The 23,027-nt window shown below is 44.2% G+C and overlaps 1 protein-coding gene across 3 annotated transcripts in view; it reads right to left on the reverse strand.

Annotated features, from left to right (window-relative positions):
- The window catches only part of ACAD10 (acyl-CoA dehydrogenase family member 10), a 2,051,508-nt gene that overhangs the window by 888,770 nt on the left and 1,139,711 nt on the right, over positions 1 to 23,027 (reverse strand). For all 3 annotated transcript variants that reach the window (XM_069619514.1, XM_069619513.1, XM_069619515.1), the window contains one exon: positions 1,243 to 1,333. In XM_069619514.1, the coding sequence (XP_069475615.1) occupies positions 1,243 to 1,333 (91 nt within the window). The remainder of the gene's footprint in view (positions 1 to 1,242; positions 1,334 to 23,027) is intronic.

Consider the following 23,027-nt stretch of genomic DNA (forward strand, 5'->3'; position numbering starts at 1 on the left):
AAAATAAAGGTGTTTAAAAAAAGAAAAGGACAAATAGCCCAAAAAACACAACAAAATAGGAGACAGGAATTGAAACATGCCTATAAATTGCAGTGTTAAACATATAACTCCCAGTTTTGGGAATCAGAGTTCCTCCTTCCTCTCTCTGCTGCTGAACAGGTACCTTTACAAATCAAATTACTATTTGTCTTTCTTTTTATCAGGCCAAATCAGGAGAATTCTACCTGTTATTTTTACCTCTCAATTCATTTCCATTCTTTTTTTTCCATGGACGATGTTTATTCCCAAAATGTTAAGCTTGGGAGTATTTTGGACTCCCAAAACAGAATGACTTCCACATGTTTAAGCTTGGAATTGTAAGATTTCCTCTCCCAAAAAGTTAACTGAAGCACTGGAGGGTGGTGGAAGGAAAGGAGTATAGGTTGCAAGGATATAGAGTTGAAAGATTAGTTAAGTATTGATTACAATGTTAAGAGGGGTAAAGAGATATGGAAGACTACTGTTTTGTGGAATATGCAATTTTGAGAAGTGTATTGCATGCAAACCCTCTAAATCAAGACATTTGATGCTGAATGTTACAATAAACTATACAGATCTCTAAAAATAATAACCGCTACAGCAGTGGTAAGTAATTTACAATGACTACTAGGCGTGCCAGCTCTTTCACCCTCCATAAACCGTCACACCAAAACTATTAGAATGGTGTTTAGAAAGGTCACAGCATGATTTTCAGTAGATCAAAAAAATATAAAATGTGTCAGTGTAGGAATTAAAAAACAGAATAGAAAAATTGAAATTTCCGTAAGAGAATGAATGTTTTTCAAACACTTGGAGAGGAAGGGAAAAGAAAAGAGATAGGTAGCTTAGCCTACTTATCGCTGAGAATTAAGAAACGAGAGGAGAATTAACTATGCTTAATGGAAGTTACCACCAGTTAACATGAACTGCCAGTGATTTTCTGATTTTTATTTTTAATGTTGTTAGAAATGTCATGCAGCAGACGTCACCTTGTCGCACTTTGTACGCTAAAATCCCCACATACGTTTATGTGGTAAATTCTCACGTGCGATAAACCACTGTATCTATTTCAGTTGTTCCATGTTGCCATGCCATCTGGCATTGCTGCATTGTAGTAATTCATCTCAAGCCAAAGTGCTGTAGATTGGGGATCAGTGTTGGGACATAAATGCAAATGATTCAAAACAACACCATCTGTTGTGCAACAACAGTGCTATAATTTACCTGATGTCCACCATTTACGACCATTCAGAAGAAAGAAATCACTGTCTTCTTTGATTGAAGATTCAATGTTAGTGGCATCTGACGAAGCAACCTAGGATTTAAAAGGTTCTTTGATTAAAACAAATTCAGATTATATACAGATTATAACCAAACTAATCATGTATCAATTTCACAAGAGTGTAGGAGCCCCTCTACTGAGAACAAACGAACATGGTTCAAATAACCTGTTTTATGTAATTTCTTCCACTCAGGAGGGTCTACCACCACGTTAGGAGAAATACCCATTTGCATATCAGTCTGGTCCCACCCATCATGTATTAATTTTGTACAGTGGTGTCACGTCACTTTATGATCCTTTAAAGGACTTAATTCCAAATATTGTTGGGTTTATTAGCAGACAGATGTGGTAGGAGTATGGAGGAGTGTGTGTTTCACCACACTCTCACTTCGATCCCCAACTTCATCAGAGTAAGCAAACAGCCACAATTTACTCCACAATTCAGCATCTCTGGCGCACAGCACACCACCAGAAGCTGGGACACGTGCAGACTTGATATCCGCCGCTGCAAAAAGGAAAGGACCAGAAAACATGCCTTCTCTGCCTATGCACCAAGACTACAGAACCTCCTGTCAGCATCAGACTCTCCCCCACGCTTCTACAATTCAAAAAAGAACTCCTCTTCAAGGAGTCTCTCCTCCTCAACACCGAGGCCATCACGTCACCCCTCGTGTCACCTGATTGCTAGACGCCGCTCACCCCTCTGCTCCCTGCCACCCGGTACAGCTGTGCCCCTTAGTGTTTTACCCCCTGCTGTATATCTGGTCTGTTACCACTGAAAAGCGCTCTGTTATGCATCGGTAATGTTGTAGAACTCTGTAAAGTGCTCCATTATGTATCTATATTGGTGTATAACTGTCAAGCGCTCTGTTGCTTCTCGGAGCTAGGTCCATGCTCAATAAATACAATCACAATAATAACCTCACCTCCATAAATCTTAAAACCTCAATCACATTCCACTCAACAACCATCCTCCACTCCAAAAGAATGATGCAATCTGCTGCAGCCCTAAACGCAGCAGTCCTTGCCAACCACTTCCACATCCAACCACTAAACTTACTCTTCATTAAAGAAACCTGGATCACTCCCACACATCACGCACATCCTTGATGTACCCAACTTCACACAGTAAAACATTCACTATTTGAACCACACAGGAAAGCCAGGAGGAGCACATCTGGGGTAATCCACCAATCTTTCTGGAGATACGCTATCCGAAAACACTTTTTACTCTCCTCCGTGAGCCTCACCACTTACCACTTCTCAAGAATGCGTTCAAAGACTGTCAAATTACACCTCATTTACTACCACACACACACTAATAAATCCATCTTATTCTACAAATTAGCAGACCTCACCATAACTACTATCATCAAACGCTGCAACAGCACCTTCCTAGAAGGCAGGCAGCACATTCAATCTGATCTTCACAGTATCCTCTAACATCAAACTTCTAATACCCTTGGAATGGGCAGATCAGTATACAAATACCCATTGCAATCCACCTTCATACTATCGCACACCAGTACCAATCCAAACACTGCAAGACCACATTCCTGTCCTTCAAAAACATTTCCACAAATACACTATACGAAAACTTCAGCCACAAACCATCCATCTTCAAACCAACATAATCTATACCCTTCTACACAAACACTGAAAAAAACGTACACTCCACTCTCACGCACTGATCAACATGTGGCTTGCCAGACCCAAATTGTCCTCAATTTTGTACTAAGAAAAAAACTCACTCACCCCAAAAACATGGCAATCCACCTTCAAGAACAATGTGGTGCGGACATCAATACAGTGTGAAGGTCTTGATACTGTGAAATTGCACTTTACAGCCTGCAGAAAACTGATATCCATGGCTAAATCGACCAAGACAAAACATCCATAATCATGTTGCAACAAATAAAGCAAGATACTCTTCAAAAGCATCATACACTGCATCAAGCCCCTCTCTGAATTACTATTTAACAATCCACAGCAAAATGCAACCAACAACAACTTGTTCATTTATCGACCTTACAGATCAGACAACTGTAAGGAAGGAAATGTATCAACAGTAAGACAGACACAAGTGACCACAGTTCAACAGTGTTTATTGAACTTTCGCAAGGGTGTGATAAACGCCTATCTAAACCTAAATCTACAGATGGGAGCGAGCTACGACCATCAAATAATAATAGTGCAGTCCCAGTGGAGCCTTGTCAAAATAAAAGGGCCTACACTAAAACAACCTACTGCCAATCCTTATGACTAATCTACAAATCATGTGGGGTAATGTTCATGAAAAGAAAGAAGTGTTCACAAAATGATATGTCAGGATGTTCGGGCAGCAGGTCTCCCTACCCCATGTTTTCAGCACAGGCAAGACGGTTCACTCGAGCGAAGCACACACTCTTGCTTATGTGGCACGAGGATTCAGTTCCATTTTCACAGTTCAGGACATTCTGTGTCCAAGTCTTTTTATTTCTGGCAAATCTCTTGACTCAGATGGTCTGGTGTACAAAAATAACACACAAACGTTATTTTCCTTTTACCAGTATTCAATGTGGGTGTTTTCCCTGGATCCCCCTCAGCCGGGCTCAGATGCCTTTCAAAACAAAAGTTCAACATTTGATCCCCCTTTTCCGGGCTCAAAACCACTTCTAAACAAGTTTCAGAAAATTCTTTCTCGGGGGACTAAGGGTTCACCCCGGATCCCCCTCAGCCGGGCTCAGCTCCATGAGGGCGTCCTCCCATCTACGCACCTTGGATCCTCTTTTCAGGTGGCCAAGGAAAGGCCATTGCTTTTGGATCCTGACCCTGAGGGTGAATATGCGAAGGAGGATCACCTGGGTGGAGGGTCCTTGGGGAGTGGGGAGAGGAAGTCTTCAGAGACATGGTACCCCACTTTACCTTGTCAAAATGCACACTCACACACCCAAACACACACACACACACACACACACACACACACACACACACCTTGGGACTGGGATGAAGAAGAGGCAACTTGGAGAAATGCACACTTCCCTTGGTGCGCACAACTCTAGTACTGAGAAAAAGAAGAGGACTGTGAAACACTACTACCACAGTCAGGTAAATCCCACTAGTTGAGGTCAGGCAAAGGACTAACACCTGCAGCCAGTTGAAAGGCTACAGTTGTGCATAAGGGGAGACCTACCTGGAGCGAGAGATCTGCCTGGGGTGAGAGACCAGGCTGGAGGAAGAAGCCCTGGACAAAAAGACGTGGCAGTTCAGTATGGAGCAGGCTGGAGAGGCGCAGATGGAGGGGTCGCTGAGTGCTGCAGGAGAGCAAGAAGGACGCTGCAGCCCGAGAGGGCTGTTAGAAGGACGGGAGCCCTGCAGAATCCAGTACTGTGTCCCCGCCGCTGAAGCTGGGAGACACTGAAGACTCCAGGGAGCCGCCAAAAGCATTAGGAAGATTTGGAGGTGATGAGCACTGCTCATCGGAGCTCCCGGCGACTGAACGGGGAGCGAGAAACGACAGAGGAGAAAGCCGCAAGCACCTGTAGGAGCTGCTGGAGACTGGCGAGTGGTGTAGGGAACTCATGGTGGCTGCAGTAAAGACAGACAAGTGAACACAGTTCAAGGGTGTTTATTAAACTGTATAGGTAGGTTGTAAAAATGCCTAATCTAAACCTAAATCTAAGATGGGAGTAAGCTTTGACCATCAAACAATAATAAGGCAGTCCGAGTGGCGTCTTGTCAAATAAAAGGCACTATAATAAAAAAAACTATTGCCAATCCTTAAGCTAAATATAAAAAGGAAGTGTGGGATAATGTTTATAAGAAAGAAGGAAGAGTTCAAAGATAATAATTCAGGATGTGGTAGTCAGGGTCTCCCTTCCCCACAGTACAAGGCAGGATTCTGGAGCACACCACATGCTTGAGCTTTCCCCGCACAAGCTAACAGTTCTGCTCTCAGAAATCAGGGCCTTCGGTGGTGGTCTCTTTTCTACAAAAAGTATCTTGCCCCCGAGGACCTCATGTGTTTCAAAATAATAAACAAAAGTTATTTTCCGTATACACAGCGGGTGAGAACCTTTCACCCCTGGGTCTGCCTCTTCCAGGCTCAGATCTACAGAAAATGTGTAATTATATCAGGACCTTCAATAGTTACTTTTTCTCATTTCCGAGGTCCCGATAGGTTCAATGTACCAAAACAAAAGTTCAACAAAAGTTATTTTCTGGTGGCACTTTGGGTGATGCTTCCTCACCCTGGCACCCCCCTCATCCAGGCCCAGACCCCTCTCAAATGTCACCTTCCCTGTGTTGGGTTTATTATAGCTGGTGATGATTTTTCACCCCTGGTTCCCCCTCTTCCGGGATCAGACTCTTCTTACTATTTAGTCTCCCTCAGTCGGGTTCGCTACGGCTTCACAAAACAATCAAAAATAATAAACAAAAGTTCCTTTCAAACAGTTCACAGTAGACATCCCTCTACTGGGTTCACTCTTGTCAACACACTGTGTATCAGCACTTTAGACTTCGCCCCCTGTTTATTGGCATCCCTCCTTCGGGTTCACTCTTGCAACTTTTTCAATCGCACATTTTCTCAATCAGTTCTTACGATACAGTATTCACTTGCCTCAGCTTCACAATCATCTATCGTTCAAAGACTTTCGACTGTACAGAGGATTTTATTGGACCCCTGTATGACCACTTTGACCCCTTTCTTGCCTTTACCACGGTCTACTAGCAACGGTAGTTTCAACAATCGGGTCATCACCCAGAGTTTCCTGAGTGACCACCTTCTCTGGTGCTGGTTTTCCCCAGTTTCAAGGTTGGTACCACAGAGACAAGCGGCTCTCCCCGGCTTTGTCATCAGCGGAGGAGAAAACTGTGTAGCGTTGACATCAGCTGCAACACACAGTGACTATTGTTCACAGTCTTACTATTCCTTCTGCAGAGGTTTCACAGGCCTTGGTCGGAAAGGGCAAGGTCACTCCTCTCCTTGTCACTCTCTCGGTTCATGCCGTCTTTCTCCACCCTCTTGATCTGCCTTGCTGAGTTAGCTCTCTCGTTGTGCAGCCTGCCTTGCTTGTATTGTGCTGTTGTGCTCCACCTTTTATCCCTGTGGGGAAGGGAAAGGGCCGTCAGGTGTGTGCGGTTCTGGTCAATTGCCTGACTTTGCCTGACCCATGGGTTGGGACATGTCAGGTAAACGGCTTTAGTGTTAGTGGTGTCGGAAAAGGGGGTTAGAGTTTCTAAGTATTCTACGTGGTAGGACGGGGAAAGGGTGTTATAAGAAGGGGGAATTATATGCTTTCTCCTGGGGGGTAGGGTTTGTTAAATGAATAGGGGGGGGGATTATGGGAACAACAGTGTTTTGTCAATGCTGACTGGGAGTTTGGATATGACACAGGAAAACGGGGATTCTGGGAGAGATAGTTTCTGGGTGTAACAAGGTTTAAGATCCTAGGGGATTGGATGTATACAGGTGTTTGATGGTGTCCGAGCATGAAAGATTCAATGGGAGGAAGGGAGGCAGCTAAGAGAGCAATCTACTAAGGCCTTGGGGATCTCGTCGTCCTCGCCTTCTTCCCCAGTATATTACCTAATCTTACCTGGGGTATTTCCCGGAGCACACTCCTGGGTTCCCCCATCCAGGTGATCCTCTCTCGCTCATCCGCCCTGAGGTTTGGGGTCTGAGAGCATCGGCCCTTCCCAGGCCAGCTGAATAAGGGATTCTCGAGGCTCGCTTGAGAGAATACCCTCAGGTTCCTCACAGTGACGGGAAAGGAATAGTCACGTCGGGGTGCTCCACGGTCTGGGTTTGGGCACAAGGAGATGCCGATCAGATGAAAACTCATGATAAGCGGGTCAGGAGACTGATGGAAAGATTTGTAAACGCTGAACAAGCTGCAAAGTGTTTATGCATTATTGAATACTGAACTACGGAAATGTTATGCAAAGTACATGAAAGCACTGCACAAGTGAAATGAAAGTAAGGTGCATTTTCAAATAAAGTGAAAGCAGGTAAAGAGGCATTGATGGACAATGTGAAAGTATGAACCGAATGAAAGCCAGTAACAAGGGCTTAGGAACCAAGTGGGCAATCACTTCACCTCTGCTATGTTTGATGTTGCCCTTCCTCAATTGGTGGTTGGCTTCATCCAGAGGTTGGGTAACACTTTGGTTCTGAACCTGAAGTTGTTTCCCTGACTAATTCCTGGGGGTCTCTCATCCAGGTGGCCAGGACACGGCCATCGCTATTGGATCCAGTTCCTGGGGTGGACCAGTGAGGGAGGATCACCTGGATGGGGGGTCCTCGGCAGTGGAAGTGGGACACAGACAGGTACGATCCAGTATCCCCCTTCTTGTAATACCTTTTTCCCAACCTAACACATAGTATGCTCAAACACTCTCCCCCGCCCCCTTTTACGACGCAAACACTTTTGCATATCACGTAGGACGAGAGACTAACACTCGAGCCATTTACCTAACATGTCCCAACACCAGGGTCAGGCAAAGTCAGGAAATTGACCAGAACTGCACACACCCGACGGCCCTTTCCCTTCCGCGCACAGATAAAAGGTGGAGAGAAGCGACCTTTCCCTTTCCGACAAGGCCTGTGAAACCTCTGCAGAAGGAAGCGTAAGAACGCAAACAATAGCAAGCGTGTGTTGCAGCAGATGTCAACGGTACACAAGACCCTCCTCCTGATAACCAACCCGGGGAGAGACGTTTGTCTCTGTGGTTCCAACCTTGACTCCAAAGAGAAAGAAAGACAAGCGGTTCATCACAGCCGCTGAGTCGAGGGGAGAGTAGATAAGAAGCCGAACTGTGTTGTAAGAAAAGTAGCAAACAGCTAATTGTACTGTGACAGTATAAAAAGCTATTGATGCTAAAAGGGGGAAAAGCAGCAACAGAGAAGTCCGGCACCACGTGGGTGCTCAATCAGGAAACTCTGGGCGATTACCTGATTGTTAAAACTACCATAACTGGAAGGCCTTGGGAAAGGCGAGAAGGGGGTCAAAGTAGTCTTACAGCGGTCTTGTAAAATCCTCTGTACAGTCGAAAGTCTTTGACCAACAGATGATTGTGAAGCGAAGGGAAATGAATCCTGCATCATAAGAATTGAATGAGAAAGGTACGATTGACAAGATTGGCAGGAGTGAACCCGAAAGAGGGATGCTGATAAAGAAGGGGCGCAGTCTAAAGTCCCGAAATACAGTGTGTTGACAAGAGTGAACCCGGCCGAGGGATGTTCACCGGGAACTGTACAAAAGATATGAAGATTTGCGATTGTCATCAATAAAATTGCATTGAAAGCCATAGTGAACACGAGAGGCGAACGGTTAAGGCAGATCTGCGCCCGGAAGAGAGGGATACAAGTGTGAGAAGCCAACACCCACCGACCCGTGAATTCAACAAAGAAAAGTACAAGAGTGAAAGTCTTTGAATGTATGCCATGCCAGAGAGAACCCGACAAAAAGGAAACTGATATTCGAGAGGGGTTTGAGCCTGGAAGAGGGAGACCGAGGGGTGAATTGCTAGCACCCCAAAAAAAAGAACAACTCTAGAACTTTTATTTGAATCATTGTGTTGGATACGTTGAAACCGTTAGGCCCGCGAAAGCAAAGAAAACAGCTATTGGAGGTCCTGATATGACTATGGAACTTTCTAGGGCTCTGCGACTGGAAGAGGAGGATCCAGGGGTGAAAGGCATCACCTGACGTGCAAGTAGAAAATTACTTTTTGTTTATTATTTTGAATACATCAGGCCCACGGCGGAACGAGTCTCTTGTACAAAAGAGACTTAAGGTCCTGATTGCTGAGAGCGGAACTGTTGGCTCATGCTGGGAAAGCTTGAGCATGTGCAGTGCTCCAGAATCCTACCTTATCCCATGCTTAAAATGTGGTGAAGGGAGACCCCCAACTACCGCATCCTGACTTATTATTTGTGATTACTCTCTTTTTTATTAAGAACATTATCCCACACTTCTTCTGTATTTAGTTTAAGGATTGGCAATAGGTTTTTTTAGCATGGGCCCTTTGATTTTGACAAGACACCACTTGGACTGCCTTATTGTTTTATGGTCGAAGCTTGCCCCAATCTTAGATTTAGGTTTAGATTAGGCTTTTTTCCAACCTACCTATAAAGTTTAATAAACGCCCTTGAACTGTGATCACTTGTGTCTGTCTTTACAGTTGCCACCATGAGTTCCTTACACCGAGCTTCTCACTATGGCATTTGCCCCTCTTCTGGTCACATGGACTGATCACTTCTTAATTCCTTTTGCATTGAAATCCCCCCCTCTGTCTGCAGCAAAACAATTCCTGTCGTTACCCGATGCAACTGGCATTCTGTTCCCTTTGCTGATATTGCAGCACAGCAGTAGACTATTCCATGCAAAAGCCATTTTACAGTAGACCTGGATTGTACATATCAGGCCTGTCTGGGCTACACAGACTCTCTTGCCCCACTTAAATGTATGAAACCTAGATCCTGTTTTTCAGAACCTTGATTCAATTATCATCTTCGGGCCCTCTGGCTCCAAAGGATACAAGCTAAGAGGAAATGGCGGTCTGCCTACGGACTGAAGGCTGAGCTCCCGCTCCGTCAAGCTCGCCCCCCCTTTACTTTAAAACCATTTGTGAAGCTAAGTGCGCCTATTTCACTCACCGCGTGGAAGACTCCCTTAATAAATCTAGAGAACTGTTTAGAATTGTGCGTTCTCTCTCCTCGCTTCCCCCTGAGATTATTGTACCCTTACAGTCACTTTAGGACTATGGCCCTTTTTTTTTGCTGAGAAGATTGAAAATATTCAAAATAAGATCAGATCTTCAGGTGTGCAGCGGTGCCAATCTACTTCCTTGGTTTCTGCACCTGAGCCTCTTCACTCATGGTGGTCCTCCCCGAATTTTCTATTCAGGATGTCATTGCAGCTACAATCAAGCTTAGGTCTGCATCTCCCTCTAATTCTATTCCTCTCCTTGTGAGGAAGGAAATCCTGCCCCTCGTCGCCCCTTTTTTAATTCAGGTGGTTAATTTTTCTTTCAGCACAGACTTTATTGAGCCCAGTCTGAAGCACGCCCTAGTCATTCCACTCCTTAAGAAACCCTCTCTAAGCTGGCTAACTTTCACCCCATCTCTTTACTCCCATTCCTGTCTAGACTGCTGGAGTCCCATGTGGTCCCTTACTTTAGTTCCTTTCTGAAAGGTTCTTCTTCCTTTGATTCCTCTGAGTCAGGCATTCGACCTGGTCACGGCACCGAGGGAGTGCTTTTCTCAGCTGTTGATCTTGCATGGTTGCAGGACCAGAGCGGCGTGGGAGCTCTCCGTTAGGAACCTCCCCTCCCGCTCATTGTGGAACAAGTGGAAGAAGAAGCATCTAATATACACCACTTTTACTTCAAGATGGCATCTGTGAATGCCATTACGAATCCCGAGACGCATTCTAGTTCTTTTCAAGATGGCGCCTTGTGCACACCCAATCCAGGAACCATAGAATCACTTCTACATAATGCTGGGGAACAGTTGGGTCACTGTCATTATTTCTCCTTGCGCTTTGCTCCCTACTTTATTGCCAGTCTTATCTTGTGCAATTCTGTGGCATTTCTTGCCTTCTTTCAGCTAACTCTTGTTTGCCTCCACATTGCCTTATTATTTCCACGCCATCTCCTTTCGACATTTCCCACTTCGCTTTGCCAACCCTCTGTTTGGCACTGCTATTGACTGATTTCCTTGTCTGCATCCGGCTTGCGTGTGGCTATTCCATCTATCGCACTGCCGCAGTGCTTGCCGATCCTCTGTTCGGCTCTGCTCTCTGCCTTCCGTTTTATCAACTTAGGCTTGTGTGAGTACTCTTATTCTCGCTCACGCTCAGCCGCTTTTTCTTATTCCTTGTTTGAAATGCTGCAGCTCTGTTTAGCAGACTCAGCTTAACTCATTCTTTGAAGCTTCCTTTCTATGGCTGCATTTCTGCAACACTGCTACTTTCTCTCTTTATTTCCTCCATCCATTTGTGTGCCTTTTTCCTTTATTTCACCTTGTATAGTCCTCTCCCTTTATTACCTGTTTCTTCTTATACATTCTTCTTCTGAAATTCCTCCTTGCTTATTGCCAACTCTCCCTGGATCGACTACAGTTACCTAGAATATATAAGGACACTTCTCCACCAAGACTCCAGGAATGCCCTTGATACTTCTATTCTACAACCAACACGCTGCACTCAACTTCCAACTACCGGCCAACTACCAGATTGGGTTTTATTTCTCAGAGGGTTTCCTGAGGGCATCTGCGCGTGGGGTACACAGCGCCCTGTTTCTGTCTATGCATCTGGATATCTGGCAGGCTACTCCCAACAAGCTTTGCATCTATCACCAACAGGTTAGTGAAGTTCAACCTGATACTCTCATTTTACTTGATCTCTCAGCCGCCTTTGATACCATCAATCACTCAGTCTTGCTGGAGCACCTTGCTGGGGCAGGCCTCTCTGGTGCCATTTTAGCTTGGTTTGGTTCTTTTCTGTCCTGCCTAACTCGGTAACTTTCACTTCTCCCTTTTTGTTCTGCCCCTTGCCCACTTACTTGTGGCATCCCTCAAGAGTCTGCCATCGCACCTATTTTGTTTAACATATACGTTCAGCCTCTGGCCAGACACATCCTCCCACGTCTTCCTGTGCTATTCCTATGCCGATGATACACAAATCATTGTGCGTCTGGATCGCTCATCCTTGGAAGCCGCGCCCACATTAAGGGCTTGCCTGGCAGCCGTGCGGGAGTGGATGAGTAGAAACTAGCCCATTCTGAATGGTGACAAAACTGAGGTGCCATGTGGACCCTCTGCTTTGACCTCCTTCCCTGGGACCTTTCCCTACCCCGGCATCAGTTGTAAAGGTTCTCAGAGTCAAAATCTCTGCCTCCATCTGCAGATAAGCAGGTTAGCGCGGTGTGCCAGCAAGGGTACTTTCAGTTAAAAATTCTCCGGAAAGGTTCTCCCTTTTTTACTTACGGAACTCAGAGCCCCTGTGGGTTCCTCTTTGGTGTTATCCACATTGGCTTACTGCAATGCGCTGTACCTGGGGCAGCCCGCCTATCTTATTCACCGAGTTCAGGTTCTTCAGAACTCTGCAGCTAGGGCAGCCACTCTTGCTCCTCGCTCCTCACATGTCTCCCACACCCTTCGCTGTTTGCACTGGCTCCCGGTTGCCAAGCAGAACTCCTTTCAAACTCTCTGCTTGGTCCATCGTGCCTATTATGGTAGGGGTTGGGAATACCTTAAACAAATTCTGTCATTACGCCCCTAACGGGGCCCTGCACTCAGCCCATTCCTGTCTGGTTGTGATGGCTGTCAAACTTTCTCTATTGTGGCTGCTAAAATGTGAAGGTCTCTTCCTCTGCCACTTCGCATAACTTAGGATCACTTGTCATTTAGGTGTGAGTTGAAAACATCTATTTTGACCTCACGTGCTTTCTAGTAAATTCTCTTAGTGCTGCTTAGTGCCAAGATTCCCTTGGGCGAACGTTGCGTTCTATTACTACAATTACATACATACAACATCCTACCAGCTGCTCTCAAAATACATCACAGGGGAAGCGGTCACCCTGCTGAAAATGCACCTTTTTTCTATTTATATTGCTATGCCTTTAATTTCGAAAATGTCAGTTTAATTTTTTGTGGTGGATTTCATCAATAATGCACTTTTTCCCTTTGCCATTCTGACATCCCCCTCTCTCATCCTCCGCACAACTACCCAATTGCACCCATGCTTTTATTTTGGTGGTAATATATGATGCCCCCCCCCCAAGGGTCAATGCCCTTTTACTTTGCCCATATTTCACCCTTTCTGTGTTAATTATGTGCACTGTCAACCTTTTAAAAATATATATTTCTTTTAATATTAAAAATAGGGGCATCCTATGGTCCCCACACCCTGCAACAACCTGACCTTTATTCCAAATGGGTTTTATCGGTTTCTTCATTTTTTCCAACTTCTTTTCACCTTTTCTCATTTTTGATTTTAAAACTTTGGTGTTTCCAATCTCATTACTAAATGTTATATTACAAACTGTTTGTATTCAGAACCAGTAACCTCCTTGATGCAAATCATCTTCTCTGATCCACTAAGGAAAGATCAGATCCATTCTCACCCTATGAAGCCTACTCTCTGCAGAGGATATGACTAACGAGTGTCCATCATGCACACCTTCACTTCATTGGCAACATAACTGAAAAAAACTGCTGCCATGCACTAAAAAAACAAATATTCCAAAATAATCTCTTACATGATTAGCAATCCAGCTTTCGCACAATGGCAGCTCCTTCCTGGTTGTTCAGAATGCTCTACAGACCCTGAACAAGAGGGACCCCTGCCTATGGGTATTAATCAACCTCTCTGCTACATTCATCATAAAGCACTTAACATCCTCTACTCATGCATGGGCCTCACTAAACTCCTGTTACCCTAAGTCTCATCTAAATTCATCAAGAGGTACCAGTTCATTAAGAAAGTTCCCACATATCACAGTACATCTAATCATTAAAGGCAACCCCCGGGCCTCCAAACTCTTGCATATTCAACCTGTAACCCCTACCCAAACTCCAAAGTACAACATCAAGATCCACCAATATTTAGAAGATATGGCACTCCGACAATTCTACCTGCAACATCCATCAACTAAAATATTGGCTCAGAAAAATGTTATTCTCCTAAAAAATACCACCATATATAAGCACACATTCAGACGTGGTGGCCTCCACGAAAAGCAATTGATTTTCACCTTCCATATTAAGCAAAGATATACTGACTTACCATCAACAATGACCTTTTACTTAGGACCAAAGTCCCCAAGTAATCACCGAAACCTGGTACCAAACGTCCCTATTACGCAAACTAAAAACCTTTCTACCTTCATGCAAGTTCAGAAATGAGAGCAAGACGTTCGTCCTGCCCCCTTCTAGATGAAGACAATGCCCCAGTTCACCAAACCACAGCATCCACTCTTTCCCAGCTTATAACCATCCAATATGCTACAGCAAACCTCATCGCCAGAACAATGAAATTTGACCACTTCTCAGAGAAGTGGCACTGGCGTATCCCTGTAGGCCTACATCAACTCAAAAATAGCCTGCATCATCTGCAAGCCTCTATCTAGTTGCATCCCTCTCTGTCTTGCAGATAAACCCAAGATTTCAGAGGCTAGAGTACAACAAGAAGCCTTGACATTAATAGGCTAGAATCTAAATTGTGCAAAAAGAAAGCTCCAGGAAGCTGGCATGCTCAAACTATATTCCTAGTACATGAAACAACTTACCTACCAGCATCAGCATCAGACAGGCCACCACCCTCCACCCACCTCAATAATTGAAATCCATTCTCTCAAACAAGACACTGATTATTTGTGACCAAACCTGCTCTCTTTCCCCCTTCCTAACCAGTGGCATAGAGAGATTATGGCCCGAGGGTCAAGGACCGCTCTATTTTCGCCAAAGCCCAACCTGCCACATTACATGCAGGTGAGATGATGAATGTGGCATGGGCAGCTGCTGCTATACATGAGGTGTATGAATGCTGCTTGCAGAGTGTTGATAAAGGAATACGCTTGAATGGGTCGGACACAAATGATACAGAAGGCAATATAGGATTTAGGAAATTAAACCCTGCAAGCCAAAACAGCCTCAGGTCTGTCTCTGCTGCTCAGTTTCCTCCATTAGATAAAATAAAATAATTTCACCTAATGTGTGTGCCTTCCATGGTTTAAAGTGGAGCTCGAGCACAGGATTAAATGCACGTGCTCACCTCACACTAGACTGCACACACAGCAAAAAACAAAAAAATGTATAGTTTATAGTTTCCACTGATGCTTACCGGGTTCAACTATATACTTGGACCTCCTAAATAACTTTAGTCATGCTAGAGTCTCCCACCAAGCTCGTTGCCTTATTAGCGCTAATCTGCTATCTCATTCCACCCAAGTCTGCAGACTACATGGCAATCCATAAACCTACACCCAAACACCTATAGCTGGTCTCAGAACCTATGCCAATATGAACATCATCCCTCGCCTGAGTTCTAGACCACTACCTCAATCCCACCAAATTAGACGTACTTCCTGCAACCACTTTTCTCCAAACAGGAAAAAAAGCTACGGTGAATAGCATAACCAAAACTTTACCTAACTCTTTGACCAATACACAATGGATTCAGCGCTTCGTCACTAGGCCTAGGCCCAATCCCAACCAACCCTGCCCAACCTATCTTGGAAATTGTAGGTTAGGCTCCAGGCATAAACTCTCCTCACCTACTATCACTGGCTGTAATTCACTGTGTTGGAATACAAGGGGCTTTGCCCACCTACTCAACAATGACCAAAATAATTTGGGAGAAGTTGAAGTGGTATTACTCCAAGAGACCTAGCTCACTTCCCCTCCAGTGTGGGACAACCACGATATTTACCTGAACCCTGCTCTTAAACCTTTGTGTGGCAGACCTTCCTCTGGGTTGCTGATTGCCATCAAAATAGAGCAGGGAATATCATCACAGTTGTGGGCCATTCCGAATAATTACAAGATAATGGTGAAACTTAAGATTCAAGATCGTGGTTATGCCATTTTGAATATATATTGTAACCCAGTTACAATAACAGATGATGTGTTTTTTAAAGATCTGATCATGTTAGTAGATTTGGTTGCTCTTGATGTGATCATGGCTGGTGATTTAAATATCAATTGTTTGGATGGAAAGGGTTCATTGAATAGAACAAGAGTATACCGGTGGAATAGGTTTACTAAATCACAGAACTTTCATAGGTTGAATGGCATGTTTAAAGCAGACATACCGCCTCGCACAACATGGAAAAGAGGCCATAGCAAGTCAGTAATAGCTTATATTTATGTGAATAATAATCTACAACCGCATGTATTGGAATTTGAGGTCAAAAGTTCTGAGTTGAGTGATCATAACATCTTGGCAATGAAATGGGAAAGAGAAGAGCAAACCTTAGGAAGAGAAGGAAGATCCCTCATTTACACATTTGATAAGGCAGTGAAAACAAGGAAAGCTCTATATCGTGCTTATTTGAGGCAAGCTGCTCAGTATCCTTGCGACATGAAGGTCTTTCTGCTCATTAGAACTAATTATGTGAATCGGATGAAATATCATCAAGCACAAATGTACCAGATTGAAGGTACAAATGACATTTGATGGTGTCCTGTCTGTCCCAATAACATTAAGGGAGGCCTGAAACAGGGATGCACGCTTGCGTAATTTCTATTTAACTTCTTTATACTTGACATGGGAGAAATGTTCATTAATACAGTATGGGATGCTCCCAAATTGGGAAATAAAAAAATCAGACATCTTCTATATGCAGATGATTTGGTGGTGCTTTCCCAGACACCAAATGGGTTGAAAAACATGCTGCACAAACTTGGAACCTATGCAAAAGAAAATAATCTGGCAATAAATACTGACAAATCACAAGTGGTAGTATGTAATAACACTACCAAGCGTAGAGGAAATACATACCAATTGCGTTTGCAAGATAGGGCTTTGACAGAGGTGTCCCAATATAAATATTTGGGGGTAACGTTTTCAAATTCTAATAATCATATCACCCAATGGGGAACTGAAATGCAAACTAAAGGCCCTCACCTCTCAAGCCAAGTTATTGGTATTAAAATTTGGTAAATACTCTTTCAAACACGTCCTCACGTTCTATCAAATGAAAGTAACTCCCATATTGACGTATGGTATGGAGGCATTGTGTCCTAAAAAGCGAGAGGAGTGGGAGATCAGTTAGGTTCATTGACCCTATACTCACAAGTATTGTGGAAGTTGTGTGTTCTTCTACGCAAATATATGTTAGGTGTTCAAATGTGCAACATCTTGAGCATAATTGCCCACCATCTGTTGGCATCCACTAGTAAATTTCCAAGTGTCTGGTGTAAATTTATATTCAACGCAATGGCCGAGGCTTCCATAGATTTAAAATGTTTAATCAACAATCCTTTACGAGCAAAAATCAAACTTTTTCAACAAGATTGGATACATACCTCAACTGTTTGTAGTACCTACAAGGATTTTGTTGCAACTCTCTTTGGGAGGAAAAAATATAGAGCAATGGTGGAATATCTCATCAAATGTCTGTCACCCCACATTCAAAGACAATACTTAGGCTTAATTTACGGCATACCCGAGAAGTGTTGTATAGAAGAAATCAAATTCCCCAAAATCAAAGGATCAAAGGTATTGTCAATATTGCTCAGATACGCAACAGAGAGAACCTTTACAACATCTCATAGTGTCATGTCCAGGCCTGATTTAAATTCATAAAAGGGTTTTTCGGCATATTTTTCATCTGATCACCCAGTTAGATCATGACGAACTATGGCAATTACTCTTCTTGAGCCCAAAACTCATAGTAAAACTAGCCATAGTGCATTTTCTGGAAGTAACTGTGCCCGATCTGATGTCTGATAAGTCCAAAAATTAAAGATTTTAAAGGTTTTATAAATCACAATCACGATCATAGTTGCATAATGTGATGGGTAATCATTATTGGTCTACCTGTTTTAGTTGTATTATAAAATGCTGTAAAATCAGATTTTGAAATGTTTAATTTTAACGAGAGACATGAGTTATCATGATTATTCATTTAATTTTTTTCATGTATAATTTTTTATATTCTTCAGTGGTTATTTTTTTCATAATCGTTCCGAATTCCTGTAATTCACTGTATCTTCTTAAGTCATGTAAATTGAATACCAAACACAAACCTAAGATAGGCTTCACGATGCCTTCCTCGCCCTCATCACGGCCTCGCCATTACAAAGACTTCAACAAGAATCCCACTTCCTTTAATGGCGCCCTTAATAATGCTAGATCATTAGTTGTCCATGCCATTGATATTGCCGACCCCATCACGGACAATCAGCTAGACTTTATAGCCATCACAGACACCTGCGAAGGTCCCGCCTTGTCCCTAGCAATTCCTGAGAACTTCTCCATCCTCAGAGGTGGGGACATCGCCTTTATTGCTAAATCCAACCTAAGTACTATTCAGCACCTACCTTTCCATTCTGTTCAACTCCTTTCAGTTAAACTACCCCTATCAGCCTGCCACACCATCACCATGCACCTTATAAATATATGCCTCCTGGCCCCATTTAAACATTTGAGGAAGACATGACTACTCTCCTCAAACTCCAAACCTGGTTCTCAAATTATATTACTTGGGGATTTCAACCTGGGCTTGAACGACCCTAATGACGCCAATGCAACAACCCTTGCCAATACAATCTCTGAGGCTGGCCTCTCTCTAAAGATCAATACACCCACCCATATCAAAGGCCGCACTCTGGATTGGATTGCGGATATAAACTGCCCGACTACTATAACTTCCACTGAGCTTTGTGCCTGGACAGAGCACCACCTGATCTCCTTTAACGTCTAAGATAATCTACAGGACAACTCAACCACTCCAATGGCCCACCCTTAATAAATAAAAGAAACATTACAGTCAATAACCTCTTACCTCTCCTCCATCCCATTACCAATATGGCCAATCTCTATACAGACCCAACAGCCTTAGTTGACCTGTACAATACAACTCTTAACAAAGCTTCGACACAATCACACCGCTCAAACTTAGCAAAGGGAAACCACAAGCTCACCTGAATTTGTGGTTTACACCGAGCCTCAAAGCTCTACGTAAGGAAAAAAAGACAAGCGGAAACCCTCTAGAAAAACATCCCTTCCTGAACAGAATAAGAACAATCTCGTTATCTTAGCTGCTAGATACAAAAAAGAAATCCTCCAAACTAAAAAAAAGACTCCTTTAACGAATAATTACAAAAGCTAGATCTAGCACTAGAGAGCCCTTCTCTATTCTAAGAAAATTAGAGTCCCCTGACGTGCATTAAAAATAAAACTTGGTGTACTAAGATCCAAGATGCCTTGTGCAACAAAATATCCATGATCCAAGTTAAAATTGCAGCCAAAAAAACTTTACTTCTACAAAATTGCCTAAAGACACAGGAAGCTACATCTCAGGAAGCCCCTGACAGCCAAACTAAACGGACCAATCAGTTTAAATTTGCACCAGTCTCCATCTGCGAAGTCGTAAAGATTATTACTTCACTCAAACCATCTAGATGTCTAAGTGACTCCTGTCCAGTGTCAACAATCAAAGAGGCAGCTAGAGACTTGGCTCCCTTTGTTAAAACTTTAATAAACTCCTCCTTTGACACATGCATTGTCCCGATAAATTTGAAAGATGCCTGGGTTCTTCCCCTCCTAAAAGAAACAAACTTAGACCTTGGTATTCCTACTAACTATAGGCCAATAACAACTGCAGCATTTCTCCTAAAAATATTTGACAAGGCTGTATATCTCCAGATTCAAACCTAACTGGAGTCAAATAACGTACTCGGCACTTGACAATCAGGCTTTAGATCGGGAAAACAGAACAGAAACTGTCCTCATCGACTTAAAAAATCAAATGGACGAACAGAAGGACAAAGGAGAATTAGCCATGCTTCTCCTGTTAGACCTATCCACCGCCTCTGACTTGGTGGACCACAAAGTCTTATGTAACCATCTTATCTACGCTGCCCACTTCTCGAAGGAAGCCACTGCATGGATCCAGTTGTTGCTAGACAGTAGATCTATGAGAGTGTTCTCCCCCACTGCATCAGCAGACCCTGTTCCGGTTAAATGCAGAATCCCCCAGGGTTCATGTGTCTCCCCCACCATGTATAACATATTCACAAAGCCTTTATTTGATATCCTTGATAATTTGGGTGTCTCCTACACAAACTATGCGATGACACCCAGATTCTCATTCCTATCTCTGGAGACTATAACGCAGAGCTGGCATTGATTAACAAAATCTACCTGATCATACAAAAATGGATGGTCACTCACAGCCTTTGTCTCAATGACGATAAAACAGAGCTCTTACTCATTGGGTTGAACTCGGCAAACTTAACAACCTTTACCATTCTTTCATCATTGATGGGCAACAACAAGAAAAATCACAGTCTCAAAACAGGTCAAAACCTTAGGTTTCTAACTGAACTCTGCACTGAACCTGAATAAACAAGTGAATTCTACAGCCTCTGCTACTAGCTATACATGTAAACTCATCTACTCGTGTAAATCTTTCTTGTCTACAGAGAGTTGCGTCACTCTAGCTCATGCATTGCTTTTATCAAAGCTAGATTATTGCAATGCGCTATATATTAGTACCACTCAACATAATATCAGCAAACGGCAAAGCCTCAAAAATAATGCCCCAAGAATGGCACTAAGCATTTCCAGAACACAGCACATTTCCAACGCAAGGCGCACCACGAAATGGCTAGCTATCAAGGACAAAATCAAGCTAAAATCCCTAAACCTTACTTACAAATGTCTCAACAATAAAGCGCTGAAATACCTAGTGGAGAAATTCACTAAACACACCTTGGAACACCCAATCCGTACTGGGCAGACCAACACCCTCAGGATTCCTAAATTCAAATTGAAGAAAGCAGGAGGGAGCAGTTTCACAGTCTTGGCATCCCAACATTGGAATTCCTTGCCTAACTCCCTAAGAGCAACCCCCTCATTTCAAACATTCAGGAAAGATGTTAAGTCATGGTATTCTCTCGTGATCACTAAACTAGCCTCTCACACTAGCTTGATCTAACAGCCTGAAAAAGTACATGACAGACCTTCCTAATTCCGATTATGTTGTAAAGTCAATCTCTCCTCTATAGATACTTATCTTAGGTAACTGTTCTTGCCAACTTCTCGCTCCTCTTCACTGGAACCTTCTCCCTCTCTCTCTCCGCTCCATCACTTCTTATTCCTCCTTCCGCTCTTCTTTAAAAGCGCACCTACTTCAATCACCTGCTTGACTGTTAACGGCTGACTCAGAACATTGATCTACACTGTTAAGGTATGTATTACTGACGGTTCTTGTAATTTGTTTTCTGCAATTTGTTCTTTGTTACTTACCGATCCTAAACCTTGACCTACATTGTTTTTTGTAATTGCATATTGTTCTCGGTAAACCGCTTTGGTTAAAATCGCTATATAAAACTCAATAAGGAAGACGTTACTTACCTGTAACTGTTCTCCAGCATGGGTCTGGCATGGATTCACATGCTCATGAATATTCCCCGTCGTCAGGCTGGGAAACCTTGGTAAAGAAAAAATCAGTTTCAGTTTCGTTTCTGACCTGTCTTTCTACTACTAACCAATCACTGGTCTCTGGGTCATACTGCCCCCAGCCGATGATTGCCCTCTACCTAAGACCCTCCTCTGGCAGCCATCTTCAGATTTGGTAGCATGTAAACCGGCAGTAGGACCAAGAGAAGAGCCGCAGAGGGGTTGGAGGGAGGGTTAGCATGTGAATCCATGCCAGACCCATGCTGGCGAACAACAGTTACAGGTAAGTAACTTGTTCCTTCTGGCATTTCAACAAATCAACATTAAGCATCGCTTACCTCCTCACCAGGCTCACCTTCAAGCGAACAGGTTGCGCAGCACTGCCTGGCCGACTCTGGACTCTTCCCTGGAATTCCAGTCGACGCAGTAGAATCTCGTGAAGGTGTGTGTCGATCTCCACATAGCAGCCCTGCAGATGTCCAGCAGGGGCACACCAAACAGGAACGCCGTAGTCGCAGCCATTGCTCCGGTCGAATGGGCTCTCGGACGGCCGGGCAACGGTCGGTTTGCCAACCGCTGACAGAGCATTATGCAGCCGGAGAGCCATCTGGAAAAGGAAGCCTTCGAGAGGGCTTTCCCTTGGTTCACAGGTCCAAAGTTCACAAACAGCTGTGATGTCTTCCGAAAACTCTTCGTGCGGTCCACGTAGAACTTCAGCACTCTAGCCACATCCAGCGAGTGCAAAGTCCTCTCGGCCAGAGACGAAGGCGACGGGAAGAAAATAGGTAACACCAAGGGCTCATTGAGATGGAAGTCCGACAGCACCTTGGCCATGAAGGAGGGGTCTGTCCTCAGCACTACCCTCGTCTCGTGGAATGTCAGATATGGAGGTTTACAGGAGAGGCCCTGGATCTCTCCCACTTGCCGGAGGTGATGGTCACAAGAAACACTGTTTTCCACGATAGGAACTTCAACGGTGCCGAATGAAGAGGCTCGATTGGTGGGCCCATGAGCCTGGTCAGCACCACGTTGAGCTCCCACGCCGGGGCCTTCACCGGCAGGAACAAGCGGAACAGTCCTTTCATGAACTCCTTCATCAGGCGGTGAGACCACAGCGACGACCGCCCCGGAGTTCTGGTGTAGTGGGAGATAGCCGCCAGATGGATCTTGGTGGAGGCATGTGCCAACTGCACCTTGGCCAGCGACAGCAAGTACGGCAGCACTTGAGGGGCCGTAATCCGTAGAGGGTGATCTTTTGTGCGGCACCAGACAGAGAACCTCTTCCATTTATGCCCATAGCACTTAAGAGTTAAGGACGCCCTGGCCTTTGCAAGGACCTCCTTGCAGTCTGCCGGGATATCGTAGTCTCCGATCTCTAGTGCTGCAGGAGCCAGGCCTGCAGGTTCAGCTGTCCTGGGTCGTGATGTAGGGTGGCGCCTCCTTCCCTGGCGAGAAGATCCACATTCGTCGACAGTTTTACCTGGGGGGGGGGCTATGCTGACAAGTCCAGAAGGTCCGGGAACCATATCTGATTAGCTCACGCCGAGGATCATCCTGCACCGGGACTGTTTGAGTTGACTAATGAGTCGCAGAAGTAACAGCAATGGTGG

This window comes from Ambystoma mexicanum, chromosome 10 (assembly GCF_040938575.1).
Source record: "Ambystoma mexicanum isolate Mex_15411 chromosome 10, UKY_AmexF1_1, whole genome shotgun sequence".
NCBI lineage: Eukaryota > Metazoa > Chordata > Amphibia > Caudata > Ambystomatidae > Ambystoma > Ambystoma mexicanum.